Source organism: Solea solea, chromosome 16 (genome assembly GCF_958295425.1).
Source record: "Solea solea chromosome 16, fSolSol10.1, whole genome shotgun sequence".
NCBI lineage: Eukaryota > Metazoa > Chordata > Actinopteri > Pleuronectiformes > Soleidae > Solea > Solea solea.
This window is the reverse complement of record NC_081149.1, coordinates 22,990,777-23,003,615: the sequence shown is the minus strand read 5'-3', so window position 1 is coordinate 23,003,615 and position 12,839 is coordinate 22,990,777. Positions and strand designations below refer to the sequence as shown.

The 12,839-nt window shown below is 42.0% G+C and overlaps 1 protein-coding gene across 5 annotated transcripts in view; it reads right to left on the bottom strand.

Annotated features, from left to right (window-relative positions):
• Window positions 1-12,839, bottom strand: part of plppr2a (phospholipid phosphatase related 2a) — a 71,404-nt gene that overhangs the window by 3,668 nt on the left and 54,897 nt on the right. For all 5 annotated transcript variants that reach the window (XM_058652837.1, XM_058652838.1, XM_058652839.1 and 2 more), the window contains exons 5-7: window positions 3,904-4,024; window positions 2,843-3,093; window positions 10-186 (exon numbers count right to left, since the gene is read on the bottom strand). In XM_058652837.1, the coding sequence (XP_058508820.1) occupies window positions 10-186; window positions 2,843-3,093; window positions 3,904-4,024 (549 nt within the window). The remainder of the gene's footprint in view (window positions 1-9; window positions 187-2,842; window positions 3,094-3,903; window positions 4,025-12,839) is intronic.

Sequence of the window (12,839 nt, the reverse complement as noted above, 5' to 3'; positions counted from 1 at the left end):
TCTCCTCACCAGAAACACAGCGATGGATCCCCCGGTGAAGAATCCGGCCAGAACGTCGGCCCAGTGGTTGCGGTACTCGGCCACTCTGACCACGCCCACGAGCATGGCCAGACAGAGCAGGGTGAGGCTGATGGTGGGCTTGGTCAGCCGCGTGCCTTTGGTCTTGAACACCAGCGTCACGTACATCTGTGCCAAGGCAAAGAAGAGAGCACGCACACAGTGGGGCACGAAGAATCCACACAAAACACACAAGCGGTTACGTCTGTGGTTTCCCTCTCACAGGAGTCCCACACACACACACACACACACAAGCCTTCAGGTTCATCACAGCACACATTGTTTCCTAAGCTTATGCAACTTTCAATTCACGACTTCAGTCATTTTTCAGTAAGTAACTTGTATTAACGATAGAGTTGGACCGCTGCATTAAGTCTGAAGCCCGCACATCCCAGAGACTCTCAGTAAGGTGAAGGTCTGAACTCTGCGGTGACTGATCCATGTGTAAAAACGATGCTCTCTGAACCGTTCTTTTAAATTTGAGGCTGACGCATTTTGACACGGACATCTATATTTAGGTACACCTGAACCTAGACCTGAACCCCACATCATAACGCTGTATGTCACTTTTTTGGAAGCAAATTTAAAAGAAACACAAGATGCAGGAGGGTTTAAAGGAGCCGGAAAAAAAATAAATACTGACTATAAAACTACTTATCCTGATGATTTGTGACTCTAATAAACTGTATTATATTACCTTATATCAACTATATCATCCTATGGTGGAATAAATGGGTTTATAGAAAGGAAGACACGGTGACCTGTGCCAATAATAATAAAAAAACTAATAAGTTCATTGATGAGTCCAAGTGGTCGTTTGTGGCTCATGTAATGAAATTCCCTCCAGGCGTTGATGATAAATTGCGCTCACACCAGTGGCTCAGGTGTGAGGTCACAGTGACCTCGACCTCTGACCTCCGAAATCACAAGAAGATTCCCTCAATGTGTTTCTGACATTATTGCATTCATTCAGTGGGAAAGACAAATGGAGACAAGGAGAGAACATGGTGCTTGCTACTGTAGTGGCGTAAAGATGAGAATGATTTTATAGACGACGACAAGAAAGGGTTTTTCTTATCCCTGAATTATTTTCTCGCTTCGTAAATTGCAAAAAATAATGGAAAATATTGACGGGTTCTTCCCAAACCTCAGCCACCAAATTAAATATAGCATAGAGCAAATAAACCAAAACATTTAAGTTAACTCAGAATCGAAAAACCTCCTTTTTAATGTAAAAAAAAAAAAAACCTCACTCAAAATGAAGAGTTAATGATCAAAATAGCTGTGGATTCATCCAGTGAAGGATTAATCATTGGTTTATGATCATGACTGACATCAGGTCGATGTCTGCGCTCACATGGCGACAGCAGGAGCACATTCAAATAACAGCCGGTGCATAAGCTGCTCGACAGCCAACACATTTTTACATTGTCTGTTTGGAGCAAATAAACAAATGCCTACATAAAAAAAAAATCCCATTTGTATGAATAATACAAGCCGCAAACGTAACAAGAGTTTCATTCATTCACTTCATGATTCATTCATTTTTTTTGTGCACCGAGTGGATTTTCCCACCAGTGACCACACATAGTGAATGGATGTAAGGTCATCTGAATAAGCAGCGTAACGCGTATAAGAGCAGTATGACACATTATTCAGCATCAGGTGGTTTGCTACAGTATTAAAGGTTACATATATAATAATCCTTCCAGTTTCAATAGGGTTCTTGCAACCTTGTTGCTCGAACCCTAAAAATAAAAAAAGAACCAATAGACTAGTCATTGTAGAGCATGCTGAACTTCCTGAAACATTTACTTTTGTTTACTAAAATAGAAAAGCCATTTAAGAAAACATGTTTACTTGCTTTTTTAAAAGTCAGATCAGAAAGTCCTACACAGGACTGTTCAGCAGCTCAAAGCACAGAGCAGCTCCCGTTCTCTGTCAAAGTGCTTTTAAAACATTATGCCTTTTTCTTGTTTTTATGGGAATTACTAGAGGTAGATACGGTGAAATATTGCAATATTTGTGACTTAAATATCGTGATAATATCGTATTGTGACTTAAATACGGTGATAATATCGTATTGTGATGTAAAAATTGTGATAATATCCTATTATGACTTAAATATTGTGATAATATCGTATTGTGACTTAAATATTGTGATAATATCGTATTGTGACTTAAATATCGTGATAATATCGTATTCTGACTTAAATATCATGATAATATCGTATTGTGACTTAAATATCATGATAATATCGTATTGTGACTTAAATACCGTGATAATATTGTATTGTGACTTCAATATCGTGATAATATCGTATTGTGACTTAAATATCATGATAATATCGTATTGTGACTTAAATATCATGATAATATCGTATTGTGACTTAAATATCGTGATAATATCGTATTCTGACTTAAATATCATGATAATATGGTATTTTGACTTAAATATCGTGATAATATCGTACTGTGACACTTAAATATCGTGATAATATCGTACTGTGACACTTAAATATCGTGATAATATTGTATCGTGGTGTCTCTGGCAAGTCCCGCCCCTACAAATCAGTTAATTTGTGAACTTGTGTTTACCTTAAATGCATCAGATTAATATCAAGCTATCTGTGACTCTGGAAATGTTCTCCTTTAAATTGATTGTTTCTCTTCTTCTATATTCAGTCGCACTGACTGAACTTAAAGTGAAACCAAAACTGTATTCAGAAGAAAAATAAGCAGAAATCTGTGCAGAAAATAATGAATCCGGCTTCCTCAGACCTACCACTGTGTAAATGGCAGAGTAGACGCTGAGCGCTGCGTCTTTTGAAGGGAAAGATTTCCGTGCCGTCATGACAGTCAGTGGGTTGCCTGTGCAGGCGCGGCGCTCTGTGATGTACTGCATGGTGGACTGGCAGCCCAACGCTGTGTAGTTTGGTCGGCAGGCGGACAGGAAGTGAGGCGTCTGGTTTCCTGTCACGACCTGGCCCGCGTTGGCAAAGATGGTGGTGGTGAAGAGGCCGAAGGCATAAACACCTGTTAGATATGGGAATAAAGAGAGGTAGCAAGTGGAATACAGTGGGTTAGAGAGTGGAAATAAAGTTAAAACATACACTCCATCTGTATTGTTCTCATCTCAGCCAATTCAGTCTATACATATTCAGGCTGTTTAAAGGTGCAGTGCGTAACTATTGGTGATGTTTGTTGTTGATTGGATTTTTCTGCCTCAGTTTTGGTCTTTATGAATAGAGACAATGTGACATTATTTGTATGCTTCATCTGAAAACAGACTCTGTCAAGCTAAATTATCAGACCCGACTGAGGGAGCATTTGTGTGTATACAGCAACAGCACAGGGGCGGGAGCAAGAAGCATTGTTTCTTTCAAAGTGCTGAACAATGGGTATTTTTTAACAGTAGAATTCACTTTGTGTAGTCGCTTCTTTGTGTTTTCAGTCAGACTACAGTCGTCTTGCTATACTAGCACAATATCAATGTTGCCTCTGTCTGTCTCGACATAAAAGGAAACAGCACGGAAATGTCACCGGGCAACAAGAGATCTAGACACAGATACACTGAGAAACACAGAGTCATGTGGAGATGATGTTATTTGTACTATAATATTGAATAATATTTTATTATTTCAAAGATTACAATATTTTCCAGTTTATCATCCACTGAAGAGCTCTACCAGGGACATTCTGAAATGTCGCAGGTCACATTTAAGTCTGTTTTCACTTTGCATCAATTCTTCCTGACAAACCCGCACACACAGACACAAAGAAATGACCTTTCCCAGTCCTGTGAGGAGCGTGTGAGGAGTCTGTAAAGAGCAGTGCCACGCTCACCTAGAAAACGTATGATGCGTCTCAGCAGGGGGTTGAAGTAGCAGCAGTCTGCGGTGACGATGGTCTTCTCCCGCGTTCCCTCTGTCTTGCTGAAGAAGGCACACAGCTCTCCGACCAGAATCTGTGCACACGAAGCAAGCACAGGACACACCGTGTATTTTATATCATGTACAATTTAACAGTACATGTAGTGGACTCAGGTTATTGTTGTGTTTCATCTAAACAGAGCACTCAAGCAAACACACAGAAGTCAGAGATGAAGCACAACAGAGCACCTCCCACAGCTACAGCACAGCCAGTAATCCGTTAATCACTTAATGAATGACATATAACAGCAGCATTAAGATGAGAGACATGAGTAGAAACACCGCTGATCCCATTTTGTAGTTCAGCCATTAAGCCATGGAAGTGTTGTCTCCACAACCTCAAGATATTATCATCGCTCTGGATTTAGTGGCTGGTGCATTTTTCTCCGGGGGAGGCAACTAAGTATCTGACCCTCTAAGGGTGACTTTCATAATTCCCAATAGATGAATCCTGTTTATGTCTCATCTATCACCACGGTGAAGTGATTTAAGGTAAAGTATTGGATAGATTGAAATCAAACATACTGTACACATGGTCATGAGGCCTCACATGTTTACTGAGCTGAAGATGTAACCTGGAGTTTGCATGTTGTCCTTCTGTGTACGTGGGTTTTCTCTTGGTTCTCTGGTTTCCTCCCACGTGTCCAAAAACACTCTTTCGCCCTATGTCGGCTGGGACTGGCACCCGTGACTCAGTAGACAACGGATGGATCAACAGTGTAAATGACACTAATGGGACTCTGCAATCATCTGTGGTTGGATGAAGACGTAAACTCAGTCTTGTCTTCAGGTTTCAGTATTAACAGTGTTGTTACCGGGAGCTCACGTGTGTTTTGTTTGTCAGGAGGTTCCAGTCGGACGACGGTGAGTTCACCGACTGTGAGACTGAACAGCGGCGCCGCTCCAGGCTGATGATCCTTTTAATGAACTGTGACATTCATCTGTACATCGCGATCCCACAGCAATTAACGACTAAAGCTCTGTGACAGAGATATGCCCATCATCTTAAATCATCCCCATGTCTGAATCACTGTCGTCAGTCAGTGCTGGCTGGAGAGAAACACGCAGAAAGTAAACACAATCATGATGATTTCTCGTGCTTTTAAGCAAATGAGTTGATAACATGCACGGGCCCCCGTCAGTGCAGCAGTGCTGTGAAGTGCATGCCCAGCTGAGTGCTTTCTTCCATTAGTGAAACGTGACTCTGGCGGGTGTTCAACACTCTAATACAAGCATGAAATCAAAGCTTTGGGGGAGGGGGTTAACCAGTGGCTTCAGATGCAAGCTGTTAGGGGCACAGACTCACAGTGGACAAGCATTTACAGGGCAATTAAAAAAATACAGTGGCTGTTTCCATGGGGACGACTGCTGGTCTGTGGAGGTTGTGAGCGTGTGTCCACCACGGACTCTGAGATAAAGGTGGTGCCATTCATCGACGAGTGCTCTTCAAAACTTGTAAAGCAGTGGGTGGATTTACTATGACTCCACTACAAGCACATACTACTGTACTACTGTTATTCACAGGGAATTACTGTGTATGATACTCATCACAGCGTCTGTAGTAATAAAAGTAGTGTTTACTCCCAACACTGCGTCCTTCTGTCATCTAATGCCGTGTTTCCACCACATGGTCCCAGCTCGCCTCGCCTCAGCCTCTACACAGTTTTTTTTTTTTCCATTACAATAATAGTACTGCCTCCATGTGGGCGGGGTCATCACAGCGGCTGCATGAAACTGCTGTGACTTTGTTTTATACGCGACACATACACACACAAACTAGTGACTTGTGTTAAATGTTGAGATTTTAGACATTTCCTTGCTAAATGTTGGAGATTAACCCATGTTTTTAGGATTGTTAAGTCATTTTAACTGATCTAAAGTTCTGCATTGTTCGGCTTGATTCTTTTGACTCTTCCTGTGACCAACGTCACCCATCGTATCGGCTCAGCTCAGCTCGCTTGGAAGTTCGCCATAGCAGGTACTAAAAAAAAAAAGTATCAGGTACTATTACTGATGGAAAAGCAAAATAACCGCGCCTTGCCCGAGTACAGTCGCGCTAGTGGAAACACGCCACAACCATCACAATGAACTTGACCAAGAGCGCCACGCTACTGTTTCCCATTGTTTACTTTGTCAGGGAAAACAAAATGTGACCTGCTACTGTTAGTAGTTCCAAATGACTTACATAACATTAGAATGAATAGTCAGATTTACAAAATATATTGATGTTTCTTTAAGTTGTGACTTTTAGAACAGGAACATCCTTGATTCCTTGTGTAGTATCTGACTCAGCTAATTTGTTTAGACTATGTAAGGATGTGTATTCCATTGCATTGAAAAGCAAGCAGGAAACTCCTCATTGGGGTTGATTTTGGGGTCACGAGCATTACCTTGAACAGTTTTACAACACGTTTATGGGCCAGTCCTGGATAAGACTTGTTGAAGAAACACAGATACTTCCTTTATTGGAACGAAGTGGTCCCGATGTCAAACCTGTTGTTGTTTATCTAATATTTACGATCATGTGTTGTATAGAAAGAGGACGTTAGATAACCTGTGCTTTATGGATTAGCATTTGATTAGTAAAGAATGCATGGAGTTGTTGAAGTTGATGAATTATGGCTTCAATTATTAAGAGACATCCATCCCATCCATCCCATCCGTCCATCTTCTACCACTTTTATCCTCCACACAAGGGTCGCAGGCGGTGCTGGTGCCAATCCCAGCTGACATACGGCAAAAGGAGATGTACACCCCGGACAGAACGCCAGAGAACCATCCCCTCATGAGATAAGTACAAATAAACCAAAAGCAAAAGATCTGACGCATTCAGGAGAGGTTACAAGCAGAAATGTGATACATTACTTTGATAATATGTATGTTTAGTATGTTAGTATAAGTGTATAATTGCTTTAAAACAAGTTGTAGAGAAAAGTGAGCAAAAGAATTGTCCACAACAGCTGATTTAGTGTAAAGAGTCTTTTACGTGCTTCATTTGTTGGCCCAGTTCTTTTCTTACTTTCTTAACGCAGATTGATTTAGTTAGTCGTAACAACTTTACATAAACAAAAGTTTACAGGCAAGTTGTCCGCCTTAATTCTGCCTTTGGGTGTAAGAGTTTATTAAGGTTTAAGTGAAACAGTGGGAGCAGAACTATAAGGCAGGGAAATTAAAAAGGAACAATATAGGGGAAGGTAAAACAGCGATGTGGTTAAGGTCATACTGCAGAAATTAATTATTCATGCGTAGATGGCGTGATAGTGAATAATGTAGCGCATTTTTCCAACCAATATTTTTTTAAATGATCTCTCTCCACTGCAGTGGGATGTGCTCGAGCGCCGTGCTAAAACTACACATGCTCCTACAAGGACTCACAGTTAAATATATGATGAGGCTGTTACTGCGGGTTTGGGGATGAGCAGATTATAATTCCTTAACATTAAACCATTCACCCAGTCCGCAGACGTAATCATAAAACGCAGATGTAGAGACGATGACTGCGGTTAAAAAAGGACAGAGTATTACATACATGACTTATGTGAGTAACAAGAGAGAAGTAAAGAAATGAAATATAGATAAAGACAAATGTTATCAGAACTCTCTTTGTGTCAGCGAGTTTGTACTCTGAGCGATGACTGGGGAACGTTGATATTCGGGGAATGAAGAGAACAAGATGAGCAGGAGTGATTAATGGAACGGTACTGAAGAAGAAGAAGAAGAAGAACGCAGAAACAAAAGACTTAATGCATTTACGTGCTCACATCCTATGTGTTTAGACGTTTGTCTGAGGTTATTCAGCAGAGAGGAGAGGATGGATGAGGCACACACTGACTGCCATGTGACTCAGTTGTGGTAATAATGTCAATAAAAGCTGTGCGAGACGCATCAAGCGTCCTGGAGATGCAGATTGCCTCCATTAGTTCTCCCTTCTGTGAAAAGCAACTGGCACTGCTCAGCCTGTGTTAGTGCCAATATGATGGAGGGGAAAAAACAACAACACAGACAAAACAGATGCAAAGTGATGGAAAAACAACACCAGCTAGACTTTGCATAAATTGCATAAATTGACCTAACGCTGTCAAAGGGTTCATATTTAAACCCCAAAAGATACGCCATAGGGTGACTTCTCGTCTGTTGTGCTATCCTGATGTTTTGAATGTTATTCTGCCTCTGTTTAGCCTTTGCAAACAGAAACTCTAACATCATTTGTATGCTGCTCTGTCAAGCAATTTAAACTACCAAATATACCTGACTGAGGGAGCATTTGTGTGTGTGTGTGTGTGTGTGTATGACTGCAGTGCAGCAGCAGGCGCGGACAAGAAGTGTGTACGCCGTGGGTTTTGTGTGGAAGCAGTTGAATTTTCTTCTGAAACTTTTCCTGAGCTCCTCTTTGTGCTTTCAGTCATACTCCAACCTGTTTGCAGCCGTCTTACTTCACTAGCTTTTGTATATACAGTATATATATATATATATATATATATGTATTGTACTTGTTTTGAAAAGGTGTGCATTGTTTTGTTTTGTAAAGTGTCCACAGCTCTTTGTCAGTCTGTTGGTTGTGGCTCCGACGGTTCTGAGCGTCTCAAAGGCGATGCAGCCTCAAACGAGTGAAGTTTGATGACTCATGAATGATTCAGCAGGAAGCCTTTGCGGCGAGACACAGGTTTTCTCACGTATGTACACTAATGCAAGTGTGTCGCAGCTCTGGTACGAGACTGAGGCCGAGCTGCCACTAACTTGCCATCATCTGATCGCCGTGTGCAGCCACCTCCGTCTCTGCAGTGCGCTGCATGTGTGAGTTCCAGGTTAATGGGTGACACACCCGCCTCCTGTCTGAGTGCATCACCGTCGCCTTTACTCACACACGCCTCTCACCGGGACTGTGACTGTGTGAAATAGGTGCTAACAGGAGCCCGTTAGCCCAGGAGACTGCATGTACTGCAAGTCCAGGGAGAACAAACACAGCAGCATGTGTGGGAGCAGCGGACATGGCGCCGCACAAAGCTTCAAAATGCAAATAAAAAACAAAAAACCAAAGGCATTTGCAATTGTTCAGGGATTTGCAGGAGGTATAAAGGAATGCAAACACATGTACGACAATTCACAGCAAGTGACATCATTCATCAGCGTGGTGAGCCTGCTGAGAATCAGTCCACTGAAGACGTTTACTCCAAAACCTGCTGGAACATCAGCGTCACTAATCCCTGCTCTTCTTTCACCTTTCATTGTGTTTTTCTCAGCGGAGGAAAAAAGTAGGTTATATACACTCTTTCCCCTTCCATTTCTACCCAACGCAATTTCATGCCCCCATTTTCCTAATCTGCTCTGTTACGTTTCCTCCTTTAGAAAATCTGCATCCGTGGGACTGCTGGCTGTTTCCTGTCTCACTGTTTATCTGTCGTTTTTCCTCTTTGCTCCCGTTCCTCGGTTGCACTAAGCACGAATATGTGGAAGATCTATTGCAGGATAAATAGCAGCATGCATCGTACGCCAGGTGTGTGCACGACGTAGCAAGGTTCCCAGATCACAGACACATTCCCATGACATCATCGGAGTTGTGCGATCCTTAAAAATGTTCATGAAATCAAACCCAGGCCTTGAACGTAATTGCAGTTATTTTCGTCTCCGACAGACGTTTTAATTCCTCTACATTCTCTCTGCAGACGTTTTCCTTGTTCTGCACAAGATTCACAGGAAGTGATGCAGCGTAGTTAATCCAGGGATATTATCATTTGTTCACATTGATATATGTCGGCTGTGCAGAAATAAACTTTCACTAAAAACCACAACTTGCCTTTATCACACTTGAGTTTTCTACAGATTACACCGATAAGACACTAAGTGCTAATTGGTTATTCTTATACGTGGTGGTGCGGGTGAAGGATTACATTCCTGTTTCCACTTGTGCTCAGTAAAAGTCAGTGCTGGTAATAGAGTGAGAGTGTTATCAGGACTCTAATCGAGCTCTCAGGAGGAAAGGAAGTAAAAAAAAGAAGTGTATCTTCTATCAAAATGTCAAATCAGTGCATCACACACAGGGGACTCAGCGAAGCAGAATCAGAGAACTTTTCCTTTTCCGTAATTATTATATTTAACAATATAATGAGACATTTTTTTTAAACAAATCATCAGGGCAAATACAAGTGAACCTGCTTCAGACAGTCCACTACTCAGTCAGGACCGCCCAGGGTGTCTCTCCTCTCTCTCCTCTCTCCTTTGACTGAATAAGACGCAGAAATGACCACAGCGACTCAGTCTGATCGGTTCTAGCAGGAAGGCGCCACTTCAAAACCACTGAATAAGCGACAGGCATCAGGAAAGCATGGAACACACTCTCTTACTCTGGATCTTTCTACATGTGTCACTCCATCACAGACGTCTGGTGCCACAAACCGCCTGCAGGCCCGTCAGGGAAGCGCAGGCAGAGTTAGAGTATAGAGAGAGAGAGAGAGAGAGCGTGTGTGTGACAGCGAGGAAACGCTAAGACGGTTGAGAGAAGGAAACATGACAAAATGGAACAAGGAGAGCGTTCGATGATGCACGAACCAAATGGATCTCTGTGCTCGGCTTTTTACAGGGTGATTATCGTGATGGGAGCGGTGTCTGTGTTTCAGGCAGAATGGGGCCTGTGCAGACTGTGTTAAATTATACTTCTGTATGGATATTAGCAGCACAGATATGAAGAGCAGATAGAGCCTCATTACTGTGAGGTGAAGAAAACATCATGTACCTCTCTCTCTCTCTGTCTCTCTCTCTCCCTCCTTCCATGAATAGAATCCCTATCAGTGTCTCTTCAGGGATTTCTCTCAGAGCGGTGATTTCATCTTTTCTCTGTTTTTTTTTTTTTTTTCCTGATGGGCTGCAAGTCTGATCGGTACATTTATCTTCTCTTTGTGCACATATCAAGATTTTTGACTCGAGTTTTCAAGACGGTCATAATCTCAGGTCTCAGAAACAGCTTCATACAGATCGAGTTCAGGTGCTAATGCACAAAAAACTAAATCGAGCTGTAATTTCTGCAAGACAGCCCTTATTTGTTCCTAACTTTCCAGTTCTCTTGCCATTGCCATTGCAGACTAAAGGGCAGAGGTGAAACAGCCTTCACCCTGACACATATGCTCCCATGGAAGCGAGTGTCACGGCATCTGATGCCTGCCCTGTCTCTCTCTCTCTCACACTATGGAGTTCACCCTGCCATCTGTCTCATTAACCCGGGTTAGCAGCATTCTGGCCAAGTTTGCTTACATCTTTATCGAAGTGTCGGGGTTGAGGGCAAAGGGGAGATACTGTGTGTCATGAAATATGGTGCAGAAAAGATGAACAGCCCAGAAAATTGCAAGGCAAAAGCTTGAGAGAGAGAAGACAGAGGCACGCACACACACGCATTGATCCATGGTCGTGCAATTGTGCATGAATGTGAGAGTTTTCTTCTGGGGCGGCTGCAAGGTCACGCTTCTTCTGGGTGAAAGAAAGTGCAGTTTAATGTCACTTCAGTGACGTTATGACCTCACCATGATGCGAGGGGAGGACATGTTGCAGCACTCAGGTTAAAGATGAGACCTAAACAGAGACACAGTATCATTTTATCTCCGGTTTTCACCGATTACCGAGTCTCCATCCTTCACTGGAGACCGTGTTGTTATTCTAACGATTGAATTCCCTTTTATAACTGACCATAAAACTGTAAAGAGGCACAATATATCTGTGTGGTGACTACTCACAGGGCTGTCGCTGGGAATCTACACTGAGCCACATGGAAACAGACATTTCCCTTAATATCTTTTTCAAATTCAATTGATTTTGAGGCAGAAAAAAACCTTCAGGTCACAAAGTTGGAGCTGCAACTAACTTTTGGCAAATAGAAATGTTCATTTTATGGCTTGTATTGGCCCTTTAAGTGTATTTTAATGGGCAAAAAGAACCGGGAGAGGTATAATCTGCCAAATATTACCCCTCAAGAATGAAATCAAGTGATATTGAGCCAGAAAATACCTTAAGGTTGCAAGGTCAGACCTGCAGTCACTTTTTGGCAAGTGAAAATGTACATTTCATGGGTTGTATTGGTTCTTTAAAGGCATTCCAATAAGTAAAAAAGGACGGGGAGAGGTATAATCTGCCAAATATTGCCCCTCAATAATGAAATCAAGTGATTTTGAGCCAGAAAAAACCTTTAGGTCACAAGGTAGGAGCTGCAATCACTTTACAAAGGGGCATTTAATGGTTTGGCTGGATACACAAAAATGCAAGGGTGGCATTTTGGACCCTTTTCCCAAATATAGCCAATTCCACATGGATAAAAAAAAGCTGATGTTATACAAAACATTTGTGAAATTCACCTAAACTTGTTCTCATCTAGGTTTTCAATAACAGACGAGCATTTGGCTCAGTTTGAGAAGTAATCTGCATCCATACTAACATGTCCAAAAACATGTATCACATGACCACTAAGGTATCATGGCATGGCGTGTGCATGCTGATGTAAACAGGAAGCTGAAAACAGAAACTGAACGTGTGAACAGCGATAGTGGAGTCACGGCTCTTGATAAGAACCAGTCAGGAAGAGAATGTCTGCAACTGTGTCATCATTTCCAAAGGTCTCAGTGTTTGTGCCTATTCATACTGAAACACAGCCTCAGAGTTTCAATCCTCCATGTTTTTTTTGGGGAGGGAAATTGTATAATGTGAATGACGGGTATATCCGGAGCAGAATTTGTGCACTTTTAAATGAAAATGGAGGAGTGTGGATGTAGCCTATAGAATCACTGGTCCGAACCCACTTAACATAAATTGCCACAGTACCACTCGCGTTGTGTAATAGTGACGTCAACTTGATGAAAAGTGGAAAAGCTG